Genomic DNA, 25653 nt, shown 5'->3' with positions numbered 1-25653 from the left:
ACCAAGGGAAGTCGAACAGGATAGACGAAAGTGAGGAGCCTGGCACAAGTAAGTGGAAGAAATGCCAAGACTCAGCTAAGGGCCCCGTGGTCGCCAATCCACACTCCCAAGTTGAGAGCCCCTTGGGCCCCTTTTACGACAGGCAGGGAATACCGCGGGTGTATTCTACATGTGCGTCCTCCATCCGCAGGGGGTAGTGTGTTTGGTCCGCGAGAGGTATTTTATTTCCCTCAAGTCCGCCGGCAAGCCGGTTAGGTCCCCCCTATCCGCCACCTGGGACGCGCCACGTGGGAGCATCACCTCTCCCCCTGCTACGCCAGCGTAGTAGGTTCGTGGACACATGAACGCCTACCGTATGATTCTCTCCAAAGCAGATTTTTCTCTAATTACTGAAGGAAACTCTGCTTTGCTGGCGAGACCTAATGTTTACAGTGCACCTTATCTTCTGGTATGTGCTAGATCAAATTTGTTACTTTCACTGACCTGTCTCAGTCTAATGCTTGGCCTTGAAGATCTGAAAGTGACTGAAGTATGAGCAATGCTAGTAATGCTATTCCTTATGCAGAGTGCAGACAGTCCATGTTATGAAGGATGTCACTCACAGAGTCGGTTGGTGCGTGCATTTAGGTGAGCATGGCAGACTGACATGTAAGAGAGATTTCTGGCTCGGCGAGGAAAATAACGGGGGGCTACCTCACTCCTCAATTCCCTAGAATGCCTCTTAGTGACACCTAAGCCGTCTTTGACAGCTGGTGGCGGAGCTGCTGAGAATCAAACTAGCTTTCGGGCTGAATACCGAACCAACAAACAAGACAAACACACGTATATATAGATACATACTGAAGGAAACAGGCAGTCATTTCTTTCTCATGAGAACGTTATTTTATGGTACTTTCGTAGACATATTTATCAAAGATGTCGGGCGGTCAGTGAAACTCAGAAGATACAGTACGTACTGCCGTTACGGAACTTGGGGTAAATTATTTTTCCTCGGAGATTTATTTTACACTAATTAATACATGTTTACGGCGACATCGGAGTGAGAAAGGCTAGGACAGTCGGGTTCGAACCTACCATCTCGCTAATAGAAGCTTGCACCTACATGAATTAGCTAACTCGCTCGTTCCACTTCAAATGTAACACAGGCCATTATGTGGCTAATCTGTTTACCACATCTTTGTGCACCTGTGCGTCGACCAAAACCTCCTCTCTTAGTGATACTTTTCCCCCTGTGGGTGGGGGCGGTAGAATAACACCCACGGTATCCCCTGCCTGTCGTAAGAGGCGACTAAAAGGGGCCCAGGGGCTCTGAACTTTGGAGCGTGGGTTGGCGACCACGGGGCCCTCAGCTGAGTCCTGGCATTGCTTCCACTTACTTGTGCCAGGCTCCTCACTTTCATCTCTCCTATCTGACCTCTCTTGGTCAACTCTTGTTCTTTTCCGACCCCGACGCTATTAGGTTTGCGAGGGCTAGGGAGTCTTTAATTTTCACGCCCTTCGTGGCCCTTGTCTTTCTTTGACCGATATCTTCATTTTTCGAAGTGTCGGATCCCTTCCATTTTTCCCTCTGATTAGTGTTATATAGAGGATGGTTGCCTAGTTGTACTTCCTCTTAAAACAATAATCACCACCACCACCATTAGTGATACTTTGCTCTTGCTGCCTTTTATGCAAATCCTGATAAACAATGTGCATTTCCCTTATAATGTATTGAGTACATACAGTATGTTTAAGAATATTTATATATATTCACATGAATGGCTGATCCACAACCAAGTAGTTCCACCTACACTATGTTTATTCTCTTACTGACACGTCTTATTTAAAATCTCCTCGTTTATTACTTCATTTTATCCATCGGTAATTTGTCTGTGTAGATATACCCTTAGTCTAATCGTACTATTGTCCGACTCGTTGGCTGAACGGTCAGCGTACTGGCCTTCGGTTCAGAGGGTCCCGGGTTCGATTCCCGGCCGGGTCGGGGATTTTAACCTTAATTGGTTAATTCCAATGGCACGGGGGCTGGGTGTATGTGTTGTCTTCATAATCATTCCATCCTCATCACGACGCGCAGGTCACCTACGGGTGTCAAATAGAAAGATCTGCACCTGGCGAGCCGAACCCGTCCTGGGATATCCCGGCACTAAAAGCCATACGACATTTCATTTCATTTCATCGTACTATTTTCCGAAACACCGTTTTTCAACATACAGTATATGTTTAAACCTTAGTCCTGTTCCCTAAGACTTGTTCGGGGATGAAGTGAGATGAAATCGTAACATGCTTTACGGTCGGATGGCCTTCCTGTCGCCAACCTCAGTTGAGAAGCTAATGAAGATGAAGTGAATGATGATCAATAAAACTGGGTAAGGAAGTGGAAGGAATCGGCTGTGACCTATGGATAGGAACTGCCCCGCCATTTCCCTGGAAGTAAAAGTGAGAAATCACAGAACACCATTCTTAGGACAGCCGACGGTGGGTTTCAAAGCCACACGTCCCCCGAATGCAGACCTTAGCTCCGTAGCCGTACTGCGTTAACACCCACAGCCATACCTCTTGCTTATGATGTATTTGAGTAATTAACTGAAATAAAATTCATCTCTCACGAAGACTTAAATGTACTCGAACTAAGCTAAAAGCACAAAATAACAGTCCCAATTGCAGCAGACCAGTACGAGAGGTACTTCAATGACTTCAATGTAGAAAACCCTCCGGATCCCAAGATAGCAGGTTCAAACCCGGCAGAGATAGTCGGATTTTTGAAGGGCGGAAAAAAGTCCATTCGACACTCCATGTCGTACGATGTCGGCATGTAAAAGATCTCTGGTGGTACATTTGGTGTTCACCCGACAAAATTCATTAAAAATCTCAGCCATAGACGCCCAAGAGAGTTTCGGTTTACTTGGTCTGCCATCTAGTGGGCCTAGAGTAAAACGGAACGTCGAAATTGACGAGCATACTGCCAGATGGCATCAAACCGAAATGTCTGCACACGGTAGCTGAGGCCATACGATTATTATTATTATTATTATTATTATTATTATTATTATTATTATCATTATTATTATTATTATTAATGTAGAAAACAAGTTAACGCACGAATGTTCTCTTACATATACCAACTTGAATTGATAATATACAACCACTGGGAGCTCTTATGCATACGAAATATTTTTCAATATTATCTGCCTTCTAGTACAGTAGAGTCCCGCAAAACTCAACCTAATGTAGACAGAGGGTATCGAGTTTCCGAAATGTCGAGTTTAGCGGAATAAGAAGTGGATCATTCAACAATTCATAATATTTTAATGCATATTACTCTAGTTCTAGCACATTACAGGACACAGAAATGTACAATATACCCTCAAATAATTGTTCAGAATTTAAAAAAATAAACACATAAAAAACTGAAGATATTACTAGTTCTTTGTAGAATAAAATGGGATGCTTGACTATCTCGCGTACTCATTTCGTCTTCGTGCAGCTTCATCACGTAGGCGACGGAGAAACAAAATGTCCGTAACAGATACATCTTGCTCCTCCATGTAACGGAGCATTCCTTCAGCGGCCTGTTGTACTTCCCTGTGAGTAATTTTTTTTAATGTTTCCGTTGTCTTCCATCTTTTGTAATTCATCTTCATATTTATCTTCGTTCTCTTTCACTAGATCAATTATTTCACTATCTAAAAGTTCACAGTCTTCATCCTACCCCATCTAGTCTCCAACATCACCATTAGTAACATCTTCACAACCTGGAATTTTCTTCAGTAAGTCTACTATTTGAACAGTTTCTATCTCTTCCCTGCTTTCTTGAAAATAGTTTCCTGAATGGTCCAGCAACCTTTTTCGGGAACAAACGAGGCTTATATGCCCGACTTGATTCTATAATTCAGATATCCACCCCACGGCCAACATGTCTATTTTCTTCAGTGTATCGATCATGTAACATCTCTCTCCACGGCTAGAGTAAAACTGCCCTGATCCATAGGCTGACACACCGGTCACGTTAGGAGGAACATTCATGGCTCTTATACCTTGACCAGCGAAAATAATTTAGCGATTAAGAAAAAGAAGAAAAATTAGTGCTCATCAAGTTGTCGAATTATATGGAATGTCGAGTTTTCGAGAGTCTACTGTATCAACATACTGTCAATATATATGCATAACTGTAATATTTCCAGGTATTCCATTTCCAGAAACGAGTGCGAAACAAACAGTCCGCACACTACTTCTAGCTTTGTTTGTTCATTTCTTCTGTTTCTCTTTTGCTCATTTTTATGTATTTTCTCTTTTCTCTCTGAGATAGCCCGTGCACGGAGACCCTAGGCAGTCATGAAATAAGTTTTCCAATTTAAATATATATACTGTTTCAACTTAACCCATTACGTCTCAAGAAACTGAGGGTTCAACCAACTCACCCAACGGTACGATCCAGCAGACGAATTCATCAACAGGCTCTCGTCGTAGAAACATCGAGAGTGGGAAGTAATCAGTCCTTCAGGTTTTAATGTTTCTTGTTTTTAATGCATATCTGCGTGCATGCCTTGGAGATTTTTAGTGCGCCATTACGGTACCATTTTTGGCAACCCAAGTAAACCTGTCATCGAGAGTATGCCCGAAAGTAAATTCAAACAAGAACAAGTTATCTCGACATCTACAAACCTCTGATCAGATATTGGCAAGTCCTCACCCAGATGGCAGTTTCATAACTTATACCAGAATGACCGAATAAACGAACGCATTCAAACTTCGATTTTCAGGAATCTAAAATAGCCTAAGCTATCCAAATGAAAGTAATTGTACAATTCTAATTTATGTAAGAAAATTGGAAGAGAAGTCAAGATAGAAATATCAATTTCTCATCTATATTCAGAAGAAAGGATTATATCTAACATTAGCAAGTCAAAATAGCGTTGCGTGCAAGACCAACTCCGCATAAGTAAAAGTGTTGGTAATGGCAGAAAGTTAACAATAGAATACGGTTTTGTTTTACACTGCGATTTGTAGATACCACTACTGTGAATAGCTACGGCTATAGAATGAATGATCAGGTGCACGAACAAGAAATACAATGTAGAAATGGCATTTTAAATACATAAATCTTAAAATACCATAAATACAACAGATGATAAAATTAGATGAATCCCATGATAAAGCTTCAGCATAACTTACACATCCAGTGGGAAAACGCAATAAAATCTTCTGGGAGGGGAGGGGGGAAGGCGCAGTAATCTTCATGGACTCGGAAGTACGCGAGAAAGGATTAGTGAAAAAACAATTAAAACGTCATCAGCTGACGTGATGAATGATAAGAGAGTTCTATTACCGTTAAAATATATGTACATGTATTGTCGGTATTATCCCGATATCAAGGGTCACGCACAACTATAAGTTCGCTTTTGCTCTGAATTGTCGAGTGTTTCCATCAATTAAAAAATAATCATTTTCCATCCTGTTTTTCTCCACTTCGATTTGTGACCACGACAGATCTTGATTATCAAAAGTTATATGGACGCGTAGTGTACATAAATATTTTAAAATTAAATTACTTATCATACAGGTATGTGGTGACAGATATGACTACATTATTAATGGTAGCAATCTTTATTAGTAAAAGCACTATTGACCAAATTATAATTCTGCACCGCTGACAACACGAAGATACAGTTTTCTTCTTTAATCCTAACTTAAACGAAAGCGGGGTAATGAACATACCACGACATGAGCAACATCCTGGAAATTATTTTTTTAAACCCTAAACACTTAGGAGTTTTATAGGAGTGCGATGAGCGTTACCCTGAGCAGCTAACCCAAAAGAATTCCTTCCAGATTTCAAACGACCGTTTCAAGATAAGCTATCCTCTGAAATCACTTCGTTCAACACTGCACTATGTTTGTATCTCTTACCTAGGAAATAACGAATCGTTTCAACCAAATCTGGCTCGTACGGTGAAAATGGCTGAACCCATTACGTCTGAATAACCAACTCACCCAATGGTAGGCTACAGCAATACATTAATTAACAGGCTCTCGTTGTAGAAACATTGCGGGTGGGTCAAGTTTTAAAGTTTCTGTGTAATGTGTACGAAGAAGGAGCTGGCTACGTTATTATTTAGCCTAGTGTACTAAATTTTGTGTAAGATGTTACTGATTTTACGTCCCACTTATTTCTTTACGATTGTCACCGTTTTGTATTAGATGTTATCAGAATGGGATCTATCTGTTGTCAGGCCAGGAATATTAACCTTGGTCCAATGGTGCAACAGTAACTCTCGAAGTCCGGCGCTCTGCAATCTAGGCTATGCGAGTGATGAAAGAATTGTAACATTTGACTTTGTTTTGGTGGAACACAACAGTCTTCCTCTTCACTCATTCCAGCGTCTCTTGTCCAATGTTTCGAAGTCTTCTTCAACTTGCAGGAGTAAGGTCCAACCTGGTCCTCAGATTGTCTCCGAACGGCTCATAGTAAAACATGCCTTTGGAATTCCACCAGGCAAAGCATACTCCTCCACAAACTACCTCCAAATAGTCCATTATGATCAGTAATGCTTCGAGATCAGGAGGTTAACACAAAAATATGCATGTGTATCACAAAAAATCATTCTAGTCCATCATAGATTGAAAATGCCAATATTGTCTGATTTATTTGAAGAAAATGAATTCAGATAACTTTTCCTAAGATTAATAATTTCAGGCTCCGCTGACAAGTCTGTTTAGTATCATATTAATCTTCCCATACTCCAAACGACAGAGACTGGTATAAATACTGCCTGCAAGCTGAGGCGCTTCTCCAATTACCAACTTGTCACAATCGTTGCTGTGCCTGAACAGCTATGTGCAATACCACCACTTACAACTGTGGCCGGAAAATCTCTACTTCTTAACACTGAGAAAATCTCTACTTCTTAACACTGAGAGCTGTACAAGATACACAGCAGGGATACAGGAATGGTATGTGTGTCGCGGGTCAGTATTTCCACCATAAGCCTGTCGCATAGCGATTTCTGCATGCGCAACGATGAACTCACTGCGGATGGTTATCAAACTGTACTGTACTTCTTTCACAACAATAACTCCCACTACGACAAATTTGTTACATTTTACATATCAACTGGCCTAGAGGACACCTGCTTAACAGTCTTGCAATAACTAGATCTACGAATTGAGAAATAATATCAACTGCTCTTTCGGGAAGTTCAATACCGATTGAGACGGATACTTTGACCAGCATTCCACAACATGGTAAAGTCAAAGGTGTTGTGAACGTCTACGTACCTTAAATAAGTAAATGGCCGGGCGAGTTGGCCGTGCGGTTAGGGGCTCGCAGCTGTGAGCTTCCATCCGGAAGAACCCCAGTGCGGCAGCCCTGAAGAAGGTTTTTTCATGGTTTCCTATTTGCACACCAGGCAAATGCTGGGGCTGTACTATAAATAAGGCCATGGTCGCTTCCTTATCACTCCTAGGCCTTTCCTATCCCATCGGCGCTATAAGACCTATCTGTGACGGTGCGACGTAGAGCGAATTGTAAAATATACATATATAAGTAAATGTTAACTATTCATTCCGAAGGTCAGATTTTCCTCCACCTGTCATTGCGCTAACCAACTTCATCACTGCATGTGTCAAAACTCTCCCTCCTTGTTAGGTAAGCCCACTACTTCTTCCGTAAAAAGAGTAATGATCCCGGGTCTATTAAATTCAAACCACTTGGAAGATGCTAATCAGAGCCACAACTGGATATTATACTTTTACCAATGGGCAAATTATTTCTAAAGAAAATTCCGTTTACGAGTACAAGCAGTGAAAGTAATGCAACGAAAGAAAGAGTAAAGACCGTGTGGTGATAAATAATTATGAAATATCCCCAACTGCCAAGTGCCTCGTGAGTGAAGACGAACTCAGTAATACTGATATAGTTCCCAGTAAAACCAGACGGAGTTTCTCAACACAACATTCTTCTCTATCTCTGCACAAGATGTAAATTGTTTTTGTTGATTTTTGCACTAACATCGAAAGCCACACACACAATAGCTGAAAATTTGTGTTTATACAGATATAGCTTATGCCTTGAAGTCGCCGTTGAAATTTTAACCTCCTGAGGCCTTGTGTCCTTTTAAAAGAACACTTTTTAAAACTGGAATATCCCGTAAAAGAAATATTTTAAAAAAATAAAATAAATAAAAATTGAACTTTTGTTGGTGTTCCATTTTTTCTTTTTCTTTTTTCTTTGGGGGGGGGGGGTGAAATTATTAATTTACCTTGGTGTCCGGCTCCATGGCTAAATGGTTAGCGTGCTGGCCTTTGGTCACAGGGGTCCCGGGATCGATTCCCGGCAGGGTCGGGAATTTTAACCAGCATTGGTTAATTTCGCTGGCACGGGGGCTGGGTGTCTGTGTCGCCTTCATCATCATTTCATCCTCATCACGACGCGCAAGTCGCCTACGGGAGTCAAATAAAAACCTGTACCTGGCGAGCCGAACATGTCCTCCGACACTCCCGGCATTAAAAAAAGCCATACGCCATTTTTCATGTTCATTTACCTTGGTGTGATATGCTTCTCACTTCTCTGTCTCCCACCAAGACACCGTTAAAGAAGTATACACTTTTATGACAATTGACCAAAAGAGAAATGTTCTGGGCCTCAGGAGGCTAAACTCCTGTTCTCAACCAGCTGCCAAGTCCAGTAAGAGAGAATAATATAAGCGGTCACGCATAATCTCTCACCTTTAATCAGTTCACCGCTGGAGATTAATGGAATAAATTATTTTTCTTTCTTTCATTCTTACTTTTCTTAAAAAACAAACCGACAGTGTTGCTGCTGAAGAAATATTTAATATATGTTCCAAAGTGAATTACATTCTAATGCTAATATTTCACTACTTGTAAACGGAATGCTCTTTACAAAGAATTTCCATGACAAGCCGAACGAAAGGCTTAATGCAGAGTTAATTCTTACATATTATGATCGGTCGGTTCAACAGAAATATTTTTTTCCGGAGGGACAGTAGGGGGGAAGAAACTGTATTAGGTGGGTTCTAAATCATGTATCAAATAACACCAGTATCATTAGTGTGCAACTTTTCATATTACCAAAATAAAAGAAATTAAACTGATTGATTACCTCTAACAGTAGGTGTTGTTCATTTATTCAACCAATCAGAATTAACAGAAATATTTTTTCTGAAAATATTTTTAAAATAAATACATACCGCACAGTTCACGTACAGAAAATGAGTATAATGAAAACAAAGACAAATAAAACTGCAAGAAAGGTAATGTAAGTTCCAAATTTAGCTTAGATTATGACAATTCTTTCACAACTCACTGTACGTTGATTTCCTCGTCAGTAAAACTTAGCACACCAATAATAAGTTTGACCATTCATTTACTGTGCACGCCATTCTTTTAATATTTCAAATGTTTATCACCATTTAATTGTTTTAAATATAATACATCATGCTTTCCATCATCACAGGAAGTCCAGCTCCTTAGATGAATGATCCCGGGACCGATTGTCGGCAGGATCGGTGTTTGTAATTGCCTCTGGCTAATTCCTCTGATTCGAGAACTAGGTGTTTGCATTTGTCCCAACAATTCTAACTTCATAAACACACTATACTAATAACCACAACAGAAATAGTGATTACATCCCTCCCAATAGGGTTGGTGTCAAGAAGGAAATCCACCGTCAAAGAGGGCCAAGTCCACATGTATGACATCGGTCGTACCTGCAACCCCACAAGGGTATGGGAAATTTGAAGAAGAAGATCGTCATAATAAGTTTATACTTTGTATGAAGGAAAATAATAGTAGATTCAGCTGGGAATGCTGGCTCAAGGCCGTTGGCACTTACACAATTTGCATGCTTATTACTGAACAAGTATATGATGCACCTGAATTCCACCCCTCTTGTAAAGTGAATGAATCAAGAGTCCTTCTTTGTTTCACTGTAGCTGATCTCTTATGAGTTTTCTCTTTGCTTAAAGTTGGTTTCTGACTGGGCATTTCTACTTAATTCTGCCAGACTGAGTGGCTCAGACAGAGATCTGGTCAGTATTGATTGATTGATTGATTGATTGATTGATTGATTAAGCACAGGAGAGGAGAATATATATACAAGTAAGGAGCCATGTGAGTACAGTTTTTAATGCATGAACTATTTATGAAAATTTGTTTCAAATGTCATGTTGTGTGGAATGATGATAATGGCAATACCAGCAACAATAAATGAATGAAAACCTACGACCTGTTTTCCAGTCAGTGAGCAGGTCAGGGATGTAATGAATGAATCATATATAGGATATTAGTACGATGGAGTCGCCACTCCCAAAGTGATTTTATTAATGACTGATAGATTTCAGCAACAATAAATGCTGAATATAAAATAATGTTTAATATGAAACAAAAATAATATAATCTGGCCCACCATAAAATTTTAGTCAGAATAATAATGATAATAATGATATTTGTTTTATCATTATTATTTTATGTGTTTTTAACCCGCGATCACTCACGCTATTAGGTTCAATCTAACATTTTTACAAATTTTGCTACGATTCGTTTGTCCTTAGTTTTGAATCGATGCCCATTTGAAAATGCCTCATGCGGTCCTTTGAGCACGCCATGATGTATTTGTGTAGTAGCTGTGAACTTTTGGAGGGGAGGAAAGACTGGGGAAAAGAGTGCGTCACATGTTGTGTTAGTTGCTATCTCACAGCACGAACGGTCGTGTGTGTGTAACCTGTGAGTAGCATTAGGGGACACCAAACAGCGCGAGTGATCATGTGTGTGCAATTTTCTACAATTTGATTGATATTTATTGTTATAACCGGCAATATTAGTGTAAGTCAAAGACAGCAAATTATTAGCTGGTTGTTGGATGAAAATTACATTGATCACATGAGTTTTCCTGGGAATTATTATGTACTGCTTGTGTTAAAATGCTGAAAGTAACATTAATGCCATAGGATAAAGTAACCTATCTTTTAGACTGCAAACCAATATACTGTAGACTTCATTAATATTCCAAAATGTATTTTTTATTTCGTAGATAAGCCCATACATTTATAGGCTACTTTTATCAGTTGGTGCTATTTCATTTGAAATAAATGTAATGTTTAAGTTTAACTGTATGTTGTATTCAATAAAAATAATAAAACATGTTAAAATTATCAGTATACAATAAAAACATTAAAATAAAATAAAAGCGAAAAGAAACATAAGAACTTAATGATTTTATAAGAGAAATACAGATGTTAGGTTCCACCTAACAATGCGAGTGATCACGTGACTTACCGATGCGTGAGTGATCGCGGGTTAATTCCAACAATTTCACTATGTATTAAGTTTCAGAGTTAAAGTGGACCAAGAACGGCATATACTCAAATTCCATGTGATGACATAATTGCTGTATACAATGTGGAACAAGATTCTCTACTACTAGACCTGAGCATGAAAACAAAACACATTAAATTAAACGTAGTTTAATACTGTTGAAGCAGCAAGAACAATTAGAAGTCAATTGTTAATTTCAGCTTATCAGCTTTGAGATTAGTTTTCTCAGAAATAATTTTCACGGACTTTGTTCACTTTACTCTAAACCCTCCAGTTGTGTGCTCAACTCGCAGCGAACTCTGCAACTTTGTGCGACTTGCAGTCCAAGACATTCAAACAAAGGCATTACTCAGTCACTAGTAGTTAAAGTGCAAGAACTCTGATTTGCTTACTCTTGCCCTCCCTAGAGTAACGAGGAGTCTGACATGGACCAAAAGGCCTCTGACGGTAAGGAAAAGATAAGTAGTCGGAATATAGTTTAGAAATAGGCACTTTAGGAAATCATAGCTATGCACTTTGCTGTATTGTCCTTCTCCAGCAGGATCTGATGGGTAGCAAGGTACCTGTCAGAGGGAAGGTGTTCAGCAGATCATGCCTGTAGTTCCTCAGGGGAAGAGAGCAGACAAATTAATGATTCCAACAAGAGTTCCTCTCAGTGGAATCATTTTAAGGTGGTAAAACTGCCAGTGGTGGTGGTGATTACTGTTTTAAGAGGAAGTACAACTAGGCAACCATCCTCTACATAACACTAAACAGAGAGAAAACATGGAAGGGATCCGACACTTCGAAAAATGAAGGTATTGGCCAAAGAAAGACACGGGCCACGAAAGCTGTGAAAATGAAAGACTCCCTAGCCCTCAGAAACCTAATAGCGTCGGGGTCGGAGAAGAACAAGAGTTGACCAAGGGAGGTTGGTAAGGATAGATGAAAGTGAGGAGCCTGGCACAAGTAAGTGGAAGCAGTGCCAGGACTCAGCAAAGGGCCCCATGGTTACCAACTCACACTCCAAAGTTCAGAGCCCCTGGGGCCCCTATTAGTCACCTATTACGACAGGCAGGGGATACTGTGGGTGTTATTCTGCCGTCGCCACCCACAAGGGGAAAGGAGAGGGGGGGGTAAAAACTGTCAATTAATATGAGGTTACAGGAAGAGGACAATATTTATGAATGGTTATTCAGATTTGGGGATGGGAAATATTCCAGTTACAATACACTGACTGACAATAATGTGAAAATTCCAGCATTCTTTTAGGAGAGACAGGCATCATCAATGAATGGCATTTGTGGAACCTCTCTTAATGAGAATTATGTTGAAGACCTACCCTGACACACAATATGAAAATATTGTACCTCTTTTCAATAAAAATATATTTTTAAAAGTGCTGACTCCATTGTTACAGACAACACAGAAAACCACATTACTAATTCTGAGTTCTTTAACACACAGACACCCTCAAAAAAGTCATCTCTCACTCTTCATTTGAAAGTTGCCACTTACTAGGAACTCAAATGCCAAAATGGGTTCGTGTAATAGTACACGCCTGATTGTCAAGAAACTCTGCATAAATTTAATCATTTTTTTGTAGCACCCACAAGAGTCACACAATGTTTCTGCCCTGAATAGCCATCGCATGCTTTATGCTATCTACAGCAATTTATCTTTCATATTTAAAAAATGACAGCTCCTATCATTCCAGTTTTTTTATTACCATCAATAAAGCACAGGAGCAATCCTACAGAAGGACTACAGAAATAAAGGTGAAAATATTGAGTAAGGAGAAGAAACATACTGTACCGGTACCTGTTTTGCTGAGTTGGATAAGAGGAAATTATTATGTCAATACAATCAAATGCCTAAATGTAAATAAATATCCTTTCTACTGCAGGAAATACTATTAAAATGAGTAACTGAAGTAGATGACTTACCTTGAGAAGCTGAACGGCTGTGCAATCTTGCAGCGGCAGATCTGATTGCTTCAACATTATCATTTGGCTTTGAGGACAACTGTTTGAGACGATCGATTAGGGATTCATTGAGGCTGTCCTCAGTCATTTTATCTGGAGTCTGGTTAAGAAAAAAAATCATCGTTGTTAAGTGCAACATACAAACACTATAAAAGGTGGTGGTGGTGGTGGCAGCTGTTGTAAGCAGTAGAACAATGAGATTATCAGCTCCTAAACAACAGAAAGACTATTGTGTTTGATTAAATGTTCAGTCTGCAAGCCTCTGTGATTAAAGTAAGTATTTCTATAATTTAAGTGACTACTTAATTTCACAAACACATTGCACTTGAAATAAACTTTCAACTTAGACAAAGCTAGTAAAGTGACAGTTTCTGTTACTACGTCTCTTATAATGAAACCATTCGACACCAAGTCTAACTGGGTCATTCTACACCAAATCAAGCAAATCGAGACAAACTGCAATTTGGAAAATATTTTTCCTGAATATAAATAAAAGTATAGTAAAGCAATGTCAAAAATTTCAATCTTACATCATACCTGGGAATCTATTAATATCACTGAATTAAAATTCAGGGGCAATTTTAGACATTTTTGTAAAAAAAAAAAAGTCTGAGTTGAGAACTTCAGTTCAATTGCCCTCTCCAAATTATAGATATTAGAAAATAAAATGTAAAATAACTCGAGACATCACAAACCTAAATGTCCCTCATTTTTTTATTAATACCATAAGTGCAATGTTAATTTAAAATACTTAGTAACATAATTATAACATTTCACATAGATAATAAAAATGTTCACTGTATTCCCCCCCATTCAATTGCTTAGTTCCACTGCTTACAATATAACAGACTATTAAGGGACATGAAACTTGAAAAATCCTCACAGCAAAACAGCAGATGTCACGCCTGTCTCCCCAGCCTGTCAAAATTACTAGAAGCCACTGCCACTAGCTTAAGTCACTGGCTGCTTTCACCCAACTTGTAACATTTCTTGGCCACAATCTATTTAAATACTACTGCCAGCAGTTACCCTCACAATGCACTAGATGGCAGGCTTAACTGCACACAAACACTTGTTGCCAAGTTCCCTCCCTGAATAGAAGCCAAGAATTGATTAGTTTAGTTATAAATCTTCTGCTATTCAGGAATTATATAATGGGAAGGAAAACTAATCAGATAAAAAATGTAGGCTAGGCAGCTCTTCAGATTATCATGATAAATGAGTAAAAGGTATTGTACTCATTCACAATCATACAATACTAAGTTTTAGTTTTGGGTATTTCTTTGTGCGCTTCTCAACAACTTTACCTGAAAGTGACTACCAAAAGAATATTTTTGCTGAATGAATTAGAAAGCATTTTCATCAAAAATATTAAATCATATCCAAGCAGACATTTACTACTTAACATGGTCCTCTTAAACCTATAAAAAGGTACAGCATAAACGTAAAAATCATGATCCATTCACTTCAAAAGTATTTATCTGCAGTAGCCAGTCACAGATGGTGAGTTTTCTTAATTCCAGCAATCACTAATATAAGCTGAAATAATGATGAGATGGTTAAAGAGTCTTTACATTTGCCTGACACAGGCTGATTAACTTAGGAGTAACTTCAAGAGCAGAAATCTCATTTTTCAGTCTGCTGAACAACAGAACAGTCATACAGTAGTTATGGTTCTGCTGAAACACTCTGCACAGCTCCTCGTAAGATGTCCAGAATTTACAAATGTTTGTGCTTCTCATCCACCACACATACAAAATATTATAAAAATCTTTTTTCTGATAGTATAGAGTGCTAACTCTTGACAGAAGAGGGTTGAAATAAATGTTTACAATGTGATCCAGAAGCATAAGGGAAAACCACACTGACTTACTGTACATGGATTGATGATTTAACAAATTAGAAAAATTATTATTATTATTATTATTATTATTATTATTATTATTATTATTATTATTATTGATGGGCTATCCCTCGTAAACGAGTATGATTGTCTTCCTGAAGAACTTAGTTTTTGTGAGATCTTAGGTGACTGTAGAAGCCAATCCTAGAACTAGTTGTTGTTGTTGTTATTATTATTATTATTATTATTATTATTATTATTATTATTATTATTATTATTATTATTATTATTATTATTATTATTATTATTATTGAGAAGTACTATGATGAAAGTGAAATCAGAAAATGTACAGTATATAGCATACAAAGTAATTATCCACTCACTGCATTGTGCAGTGCAAATTTTGCAAGTACTAACAGAGATTAGGAACTGGGCTGAGTGTTTCATAGACAATATTTTGGCATATCTGCAGCACAGTAGAACCACTCTTTTGTTCAATGAAAGAAATATTATGAAAAATTGAGTAAAATAAGCTTCTCCTAACAATAAATACAGCCTAATCTAGTTTATAATTTCAGGAACCAATAGAAGAATGAAGATTGATGAAAGCTTAATACTAGGCTACCTTCCATGCTGGGACTGTTACAAGTTTTCAAATTCTCAAACCTTCCCAAGCCCAGTATGACATAAAAGATTCAAACAATGTTAACAGTAATACTAGCCATTAAAACATAAACTTATACAAAGTAAGATATGGGTAATAGCTTAAGACTTAGTTCCACAAAAATAAAATTTACCAATTCAGTTTATATTTTTCATTACACTACTGATAGGTAAAAAGTACCCTATGTGTCACCATTGTTGTGGCAGGAGTCACTAACTTCAAAACGGACTATTCTGAGTTAATAACACACTACTATATGGGTTGAAAGAGGGTATGTTTGGCAGCCAGAACTCACTTCTGAGGTGTAGGAATAGCGGGTCTGTCTCCTACCCGAAGGTATTGGGTTCGATTCCCAAGCAGTCCAAGAATTTTTATTCCGAGCTGAGGCTGGAATGGGGTTTACTCAGCCTTATGAGATCAACCGAGAGATGCCCGATATGAGAAACACTGGTCCCAGTCATGAAAGCCAAGCAATAGGCCTTACAGCTGAGGATGTTGTCAAGCTGACCACAAGACAGTCCAATTTCTGCAAGCCATCTGGCTGGCCAGAAGTGGTCTTGGCAGACCAAGGCCTTTAATGGACTGTTACACAATGGTTTTGTTTGCTTTTTGTTTAGAAATCACTAAATAAAATTGTAATAATGTTTCTATGGAATAAAGGCCTATACTTACTTACCAGTCATTTAAGTTTATATTTTCAATTGATTAGTCAGCCAGAAGACACAACAGGGACTTCTAAGAGATTTCTGCTAGTTACAGTATTTTCTTTACATACATCTAGGTGGTGGTGGTGGTGATTATTGTTTTAAGAGGAAGTACAACTAGGCAACCATCCTCTATATAACGCTAATCAGAGGAAAAAGTGGAAGAGATCCGACCCTTCGAAAAATGAAGATATCGGTCAAAGAAAGGCAAGGGCCACGAAGGGCATGAAAATGAAAGACTCCCTAGCCCTCGCAAACCTAATAGCGTCGGGGTCAGAAAAGAACAAGAGTTGACCAAGGGAGGTCGGATAGGATAGATGAAAGTGAGGAGCCTGGCACAAGTAAGTGGAAGCAATGCCAGGACTCAGCTAAGGGCCCCGTGGTCGCCAACCCACGCTCCAAAGTTCAGAGCCCCTGGGGCCCCTTTTAGTCACCTTTTACGACAGGCAGGGGATACCGTGGGTGTTATTCTACCACCCCCACCCAGGGGCATATTCTCCTTGAATGCAAGGCATTCATTGCATGCTTTACGATAACGCAAAGAATTGTCTGAAGTACGATTTTAGGTTGTTTCAAGTCAAATATTAACGATTTCACCTCTCAGAAGTTCAGACTTTGTCACCCCATTCACGTGCTACCCTCTGATAGCAACTTGAAGAAAGTCGGCATGTCCAAGTTTACTGCGAACAGGACCAGGATTACCCCCCAGCGAGAACCCAACGTGACGAAACTGACCAATGCTACTGGGGTGACTTACGTCCAGTGCTTGAGTTGTGGTTGACTAGTGTGTGTTTTGCTGATTAGTGAGTTCATTCTGTGTGTGTTGTTCCTGTGCTATTCATCGTTTTCGGTCTTGTTTTAATATTTTGTGCATATGTTGTATTATCGAATGATGAGTCTAAAAGGATATAATTGTAAATCTGTTTGAAAAGACATTTACTGGCATTTCGTTTGAAGAAAAGATTCAAATAGTTAAAGCCGGGAGTCCTCTCCATTCCCTCGCAAATTTAAAAACAGAAAACAAGGATTGTGTTCGCACGTTCAATCCAGAAACTAACAGTAAAACTATTTGGCTCTGCGGCTCTGAGTCACTAAACAAATTATTCTGTTGGCCTTGCTTATTGTTTGTTGCTGAAAATTCCCCTTGGAACAGCAAGAAACGATTGTCATATCCATGCATGGATATCCTTAGGTACTTCTGGTAAAACTAGGATAGATTTGCAGTTGGACAAGCAGAAGCAGGAAAATGTTCTAAGGCACAACGAAGCCCTTAAGAAAAATAGGGAAATTCTGAAATGGCTGACTGCGGTGACATGCTTTCTGGGGAAGCAGGAGTTACCATTCCGTGGGCACAATGAGGCTAGTGAATCCAACAATAGAGGAAATTAAATAGAACTAATTAAATTGTTAGCCGAGTTTGATGAAATATTAGACAGTCTCTTCACAACAGCGAGTGTATTTACAGGACTCCTTCCACTCATTCCGAACAATTTAATTCAAAGCATCTGCACCTTAATGACCGCTGAAATAAAGATTCAGGTTGGGGAAGCTAAATTCGTAGGAATTATGATCAATGATACTTCTGATGTTTCAAAATTTTCACAGTTATCTATTGTCCTCAGATATGTTCATAATGATGATGTTGAAATATTTCTTGGTTTCTATAATGTGAGTTCTGATAGGAAAGCATTAGTGAGACTTGCGATTGTGTGTCTGGATAACTTTGACTGCCGCGAAAAATTAGTTGCGCAGACTTTCGATGGAGCGGTGGTGCTTGCAGGTCAGCTGAATGGTATGCAAGCTAAATTTAAGAAAAGTAGTTCCTGAGGCTGTATTAACCCACTGCTACGCTCACAAGCTTAATTTAGTCTTCTCTCAAGCTGTGTCATGCACAAAAGAATGTCGTATATTCTTCACAACGATGAGTGGCTTTGCGACATTTTTTAGCAACTCTTCTAAGAGAACTAACCTGCTGGACAGTATCCTCAAGAAAAGGTTTCTTAAACTTGCTCCAACAAGGTGGAACTATTCTAGCCGTTTAGTACAGACCATCGTGGAATATTGTGCTCCTCTCCAAGAGCTTTACGAAAGTTTTTGGATGAACCTGGGAACTGGGATAAAAATACAATTAATGAGGCAAGCAGGTTTCTCGCGAATATAACAGAATTTCAGTTCAATTTTCTTCTGAACGTTTTTAATGAAATATTTTCATTGACAGATGTTCCTTCGATCTAAGACCCTAGACATTGCATATTGCACCAGAGAAGTGAATTCTTTAGAAACTAAAGTATCTATAATGCGAAACAGTGGATTCGATAACATCTGGGATAGAACAGAAAAGAAATTTGATCCACTAAGGAAGAGAAGAAAGGAAGAAACTTCATTTTCAGTAAAGATGAGTATATGAGGGTTTACCTGGAAATACATGATAGTATTCTAGCACAGTTAAAATATCGCTTCTGTTCATTAGGAAATCTGTCCTTCGATGAAATGCTTGATTGTAAGAAATGTTCATTTTTTTTGGCGATTTTCCTGAAGAGCAATTAAGTAAATTTACTGAAGTTTATGGAAAATATTTTGATATGGTACGACTTAAATCATAATTGACAGCAATGTTCACTTCTGAACACTTCAAAGATAAGGATGTGGCTCAAATCAAGGAATTTCTATTGGCCAGTGGTCTCCACAACGGTCTTCCAGAGATTTATAAGTTGTGCACATTGATTACAACTAATCTCGCTACATCATCATCTGTAGAACGCTCTTCCTCGGCCCTAAAGCGAATAAAATCTTTCGTCCGCAATTTTCAAAGTCAAAGTCGTCTCTCTGCATTAGGAATGATGTCTATAGAGAAGGATCTTCTTGTTCAGATGAAAAGACGTGAGGACTTCTACAGTGACGTTACCAAGGAATTCTGCAAAAACAATCGCAGGGTCGATTTCACCTACATGTAATTAGGGTGAGTAGAATTGAAATTTACTTAATACATTGTGTTTCTGCATAGTTACTAGTTGCATGTCTCGGTAGAGATTCCAGGATACGCCACTGATCTAGATATTGAGATTAGGAAAAGTTTTGTGATATCATTTGTGTGGAGCGTACTCTTATATGGATGTGAATCTTGGACAATCCACGAACAGGATAGGAAACATCTTGAAGCATTAGAGATGTGGGTCTGGAGGCGAATGCATTTAAGTCAATTGGACTGAAAAAAGAACCAACGAAAGTATCCTGCGAGAAATACAGGAGAAGAAACAGCTGATGATAACAATACACAGAGGTGCAGCTAAATTCATTGGACACGCAGTGCATCATAATACCTTTCTGACCAATCTACTGAAAGGAAAGAAGGGAAGAGGTCGACCTAGGAAGCAATTCCTTCATGTATTGATGCAAAACGTTGGATGTAGTTCCTACTGTGGGATGAAAAAACAAGCTGAAGACAGAAGACAATGGTTGAATCGACAAGGCATTGCCTTTTGACATTGATTGATGGTACCGGTACTGTCAAATACATTTCACAACAATAAAGGCAGGCTAACACCTATCACTGACAAACATAGAAAACTATTATGCTACATATCGAAACTAAAGGTTTGGACTTAATTACATCTACCAGAGCGACTATGAAAGTTCGTGATAATGATGATTTGATTTTGTGAAGCAAATTAGCTTATAATAGTTGTTCAAAATACAGACTTACAGTGAGGTGGGGAATGAGACTAATCCTGTTGTTGTTGTTGTTGTTTTTTCAACAATCGCCCACTGTCCAAGTTAGGGCTTTCAGAAAGCAGATTTGAACTTTCAAATGTAAAAAAAAAAAAAAAAAAAAAAAAAAAAATTGAATTATTGGTGTAAAATATATACTAAGCAAAATATAAAACAGAACTGGTTAACTAGTAAAGCAACCAAGCTTGTCGTTCTATGTGGCTATTTATGCCATGGTCGGTCACAGTCACAAGTCCAGCTTTATGTGGAATCTTAGCCCCAGAGATCTGACGTTTCATTTCCAGAATTCCATGTGCATTGATCAGGATACGAACAGCAGTCGCCCTGGCGAGAAACCAATGACTATCCCACTCAGCTATCATAACTCACAATTACGTACCAGATTTAAAAGACTTACAACAATAAAATCATAAAGGGGTATTAAGTATACCGATACAGAGAAGACATATGTGTGAAAGTCACACGAAATTAAGCTAAATACGTAATTTAATGCCTTTATATGTCACGCTTTAAACTCGCTAACTCTGATCCCCAGAGAGACCATCCCCATGTTCTTTCTAAATTATAAATATGCCAATTAAGAAGAATTACACCCAGCAAGCAAAATTCCAATCATTACGTTACGATCAAAATGAAACTACGTTTTAATTGATCACAATACATAATAACATTATATTTAAATATTGGACGTATGGATACAATGATTATGACAATGACTGCAACAGACGGACGTATGAATAGCCGAAAACAGCAGTTCCTACTTACTCAATAAAAGTGGTGTGCCATTTTTTTTAAAAATCGGAATGTCTACTTATTTTCTTGCTAGATGTCTGAATTACAGCTTATGCTAATGGAAAAAAATGCATTTATTAATAAAAAATTATTCTATACGGAATGCACACGATCACATTTTGACAGCTTTCTGCTGTTTTTGTTTTATTTTTAATAGTTCAATTTTAATCAGATGCACCAACATAATTCTATCAACGGGCTTGTAAAATATCGAGTGATTATAGTTCTATAAACAAAATACTTTAATTAAGGTGCACAAAAGTGAACTATTAATGCTAAATGAAAGACTTATGATGATATAAAAATACAATACCCACGAAAGCGATGAATATCCAAGATTAAGTCTGGTAGTTATGTTGGTCAACCTATTTGTTTACCAACATTTCGGCGAGCTGTGAGTAGATGTCTGCAGACAGCGTGGTTCACTGTAACTCTCACAGCTGTTCGTAACTCCTAAGTGCTGGGTTAGCGGGTTTAGCTAAGGAAAATGAATTCTTTTACTGTCAGCCGGATAGTTTATCTAAAATAGATAATGTGTATTTTACATAACGCCTCAACATCGTCAAATGCCAGGAAAGGGGTCGTCTGGGTTCGTCAAACCTGTGTATGTGGAGAAGTCGAGTACTGATAACGTAGAAGCATTTATAACCTATGTTTGATGTTCAAATATTCGTTTAATATAATGATTTCTCAGAAATATGGAGGAACAATAATGCTTCATCCCTTGAAACTGTTCTCTTTAGGCCTGTCAAGACTTGATAGACTTCCGAGAGTCATCGTGCGAAACTCATATTCATATTCCATCAGTGGAGATAGATTGGATGGTGTTGCATCACACACCTTGCAGAGCAGGTTGATAAAATATCTTAGAACAGATGTAAAATATAAAGACAATTCCTTCCATTTGAGCAGTTTGGAGGATAATAGAAGAATAACTCCTTTGCTGCAAGATGTTACTGGTGAATCCAGTCTCAGAAAATTAATAAGTACCCTCTCAGATAAACAGCTTTCACTATTTGTGTATTATTTAAATGAGACTGGAAATCGGAGCAGTAGTTTGTCTATAAAGGCATTAATACAAAGACTCGATGAAGAATGCTGTAGTCGTTCAAAAAATATGGATCGTAGAAATATTTTGCGATTTCTCGATGCATGGTTTTATGTCATACCTAATAGAATTACTAGTTTACATTTCTATTGTATGTTTGTAAGTAATGTATCATTCTGGTTGCCCGTCAGTAATTACTCACTACAAGATATAATTCATCCCCTGTTCTTTGTTGGGTTGCAGAAGAAAAGTTCACAGGGAATGAATGCAGTCAGTGCATGCTTGCAGAAAATTGACCCCATCTTGAATGGTGAAATGTCTATAGAGGAGCTGTGTATAGTCACCAGTGTTGCATATAAAACAAGCACTAAAATTACATCAGTTTCGTTGCTTAGACTCATATGTTCTATGATTAGTTCAAATATACAGAAACTGCTGCACGATGAAGCTCTTTTTGTTACTCTTATCAAAAGTTTACGACATGCTCAGTTTCACGACTATGATTTGATGGATAAAATAGCTGGTTACATAATATCAGATCCTACCAGCATGAAGAATTTCAATTTAGCTGCAAAAGTGCATATTTTGGCCATGTATGCTGATGCTTTACATGGTCATTGTGACTTGATTGAACCTCTTGTTCAATCATGCATTAGCGATCTATCATCAGATACTACTGCTACCATGAGAAGGAGCTTACATGTAACCATCAGGCCTCGAATGAAAGATATATCAAGATTCTTATGGGCAGTAAGCTATATTGGATACCATTTAAATTATGAAGTAATGGACAATGTACTTATTCCACAGTTGATGAAGAGGTTAAGCAGTGGTGAATATTCTAGGCATCCAGAGGAAATAATAAATAGTATACTTTCAATTTGGATACTGGGATACAAACCAGAAGAACTCTTCATGAAAGCTGTAACTAAAGAAGCAATGAGACATTTGAAGAGTAAGTATCTCTACCTTAAAGTGTACCTAATAGATCTTGTATCCAGTGTGTTCAGAAATGTTAAAAACTATATTGTAGATTTGATATTGTCTGTCTTCAAAAGTTCATGTTCATGACGTTTCTAAATAGAATGCAATATACAAAATATACTTTAAGATCACAGATACAATGTAGCCTATGGAACATAGAGCCTTTAGACCTGTTATAGGCTTTTGGGCTCATGCCGTGTCAGAAAAGAAGGTGAAATTCTTTACGATTCGCAGAGGACTGTGCCCTGCGTCGTCAGAAGAAAATCTCGACTGTCCATGAGAAGATATAGATGTTGATTCCCATAGGGAATCTGAAATATTTGTCCTGAATGAGTAAATTTATAATACCAATATAAATGGTCCGTTATTGGACATTATAAATTTTCCAGCTAACTCATTCCTGGTTGCCAGCGTTTCGCCCTCGTGTGCTAGGGTGGGCTCATCAGTTGGTACCTAGCACACCTACCAATACGCTGGCTAGTGCATACCGTGGAGGCCACTGCGTCGGCTAACTGGAGCCACCGGCAGTGCCAATGCACTAAGAGACTTTGTCTCATTATCAAAAATTGATGCCTGCTTGGCCATCAGATGATATAGATGTTGATTCCCATAGGGAACATCTATATCATATCATCTATATCATCTGATGGCCAAGCAGGCATCAATTTTTGATAATGAGACAAAGTCTCTTAGTGCATTGGCACTGCCGGTGGCTCCAGTTAGCCGACGCAGTGGCCTCCACGGTATGCACTAGCCAGCGTATTGGTAGGTGTGCTAGGTACCAACTGATGAGCCCACCCTAGCACACGAGGGCGAAACGCTGGCAACCAGGAATGAGTTAGCTGGAAAATTTATAATGTCCAATAACGGACCATTTATATTGGTATTGTCCATGAGAAAACGATCGTTTAAGAAGCCTTTCTCATGTACAGTCGAGATTTTCTTCTGATGACGCAGAGCAGTTCTCCACGAAACGTAAAGAATTTCACCTTATTTTCTTGACACGGCATAAGCCCAAAGGTCTATATCATGTCTATAAGTACGGGCCGTGAAAGCATCAATGGCAACATAGAACCTTCCTTAGGGGACATTTGTATTAGTACAAGTAGTTGAATTTGTTTATGGAACAGTAGTTTTCTACAGAAATAAATACTAATTTTCGAAATTTTATTGAGTTCCTATTGTTGCTTAACTAGGTATATTTGCCTATAATTGAAACATTGTTATAATAATAAAATCAAACAACTGGCTTAAAGAAGGTAGCCAGTATGCTACATGTTGCCTACCAACCTTTGGGTTGAGATGATGATGATGATGATGTAACTTAATATGATAAGGAAGAAAATTTAAACAGACTCTGGGATGGGTTTAAAGCAATTGTTGAGGAATGTGAAAATAGATTTGTACCTTTAAAGATGGTAAGGAATGGTAAAGATCAACTATATTATAATAGAGAAGTAAAGTGACTAAGAAGGAGGTGCAGGTTGGAAAGAAATAGACTTAGAAATGGCTGTGCAAGTAAGGAGAAATTGAAGGAACTTACAAGGAAATTGAATCTAGCAAAGAAGTCAGCTAAGGATAACATGATGGAAAGCATAATTGGTGGCCATACAAATTTTAGTGAAAAATGGAAGAGAATGTATAGGTACTTTAAGGCAGAAACAGGTTCCAAAAAGGATATTCCAGGAAACAAGGGGAGTGTGTATGCGAGGATCTTCAAAAGCCAGAATTATTCAGTCAGCAGTATGTAAAGGTTGTTGGTTACAAGGATAATGTCCAGGTAGAGGAGATGACTAATACTAAAGAAGTATTAAAATTTACCTATGACAACAAAGGCCAGCCCCGTGGTGTAGGGGTAGCATGCCTGCCTTTAACCCGGAGGCCCCGGGTTCGATTCCCGGCCAGGTCAGGGATTTTTACCTCGACCTGAGGGCTGGTTTGAGGTCCACTCAGCCTACATGATTAGAATTGAGGAGCTATCTGACGTGAGATAGCGGCCCCGGTCTCGAAAGTCAAGACAAACGGCCGAGAGGATTCATCATGCTAACCACACGATACCTCGTAATCTGCAGGCCTTTGGGCTGAGCAGCGGTCGCATGGTAGGCCAATGACATTTACAGTAAGAAAGGTTATTCCACTGAAGCTCAACTTGTAGGATTCCAGCAAGATATAGCAGATATCCTGGATTCAGGAGGTCAATTGGACTATATCGCGATTGACCTATCTAAACCATTTGATAGGGTAGATTGTGGGAGACTACTGGCAAAAATGAGTGCAATTGGACTTGACAAAAGAGTGACTGAATGGGTGGCTAAGATACAAATGTTGAAAACTAGAAAAGCAGCTGGAATTTATAAGGTTTCAGGGGATATACTAAAGACAGTGGGTTGGGATATAGTACCATATCTGAAGTACTTACTTATTGTTTGCATGAAAGAGCTATACCAAATGAATGGAGGGTTGCTATAGTAGCCCCTTTGTATAAAGGAAAGGGTGATTGACATAAAGCTGAAAATTACAGGCCAGTCAGTTTGACATGCATTGCATGTAATTTTTGGGAAAGCAGTTTGACATGCATTGCATGTAAGCTT

The 25653-nt window shown here is 38.6% G+C and overlaps 2 protein-coding genes across 10 annotated transcripts in view; one reads left to right on the top strand and one right to left on the bottom strand.

Moving 5' to 3' along the window:
- The window catches only part of LOC136873738 (cytosolic carboxypeptidase 1), a 762457-nt gene extending 741309 nt beyond the window's left edge, over positions 1 to 21148 (bottom strand). For 3 of the 4 annotated variants that reach the window (XM_067146907.2, XM_067146905.2, XM_067146908.2), the window contains exons 1-2: positions 14182 to 14271; positions 13260 to 13398 (exon numbers count right to left, since the gene is read on the bottom strand). In XM_067146907.2, the coding sequence (XP_067003008.2) occupies positions 13260 to 13386 (127 nt within the window). In that variant the 5' untranslated portion in view covers positions 13387 to 13398; positions 14182 to 14271. Of the gene's footprint in view, positions 1 to 13259; positions 13399 to 14181; positions 14272 to 21003 lie in introns of those variants that run through there. The other variant, XM_067146906.2, reaches the window with a different exon arrangement.
- A 288-nt stretch (positions 21149 to 21436) lies between these two features.
- The window catches only part of LOC136873736 (uncharacterized), a 121627-nt gene continuing 117410 nt past the window's right edge, over positions 21437 to 25653 (top strand). For 5 of the 6 annotated variants that reach the window (XM_067146898.2, XM_067146901.2, XM_067146900.2 and 2 more), the window contains exon 1: positions 21446 to 23033. In XM_067146898.2, coding sequence (XP_067002999.2) covers positions 21689 to 23033 — 1345 coding nt within the window. In that variant the 5' untranslated portion in view covers positions 21446 to 21688. Of the gene's footprint in view, positions 23034 to 25653 lie in introns of all 6 variants that reach the window. The other variant, XM_068228019.1, reaches the window with a different exon arrangement.

Source organism: Anabrus simplex, chromosome 5, assembly GCF_040414725.1.
Source record: "Anabrus simplex isolate iqAnaSimp1 chromosome 5, ASM4041472v1, whole genome shotgun sequence".
Taxonomy (NCBI): domain Eukaryota; kingdom Metazoa; phylum Arthropoda; class Insecta; order Orthoptera; family Tettigoniidae; genus Anabrus; species Anabrus simplex.
This window is presented reverse-complemented; position numbering and strand designations above follow the sequence as displayed.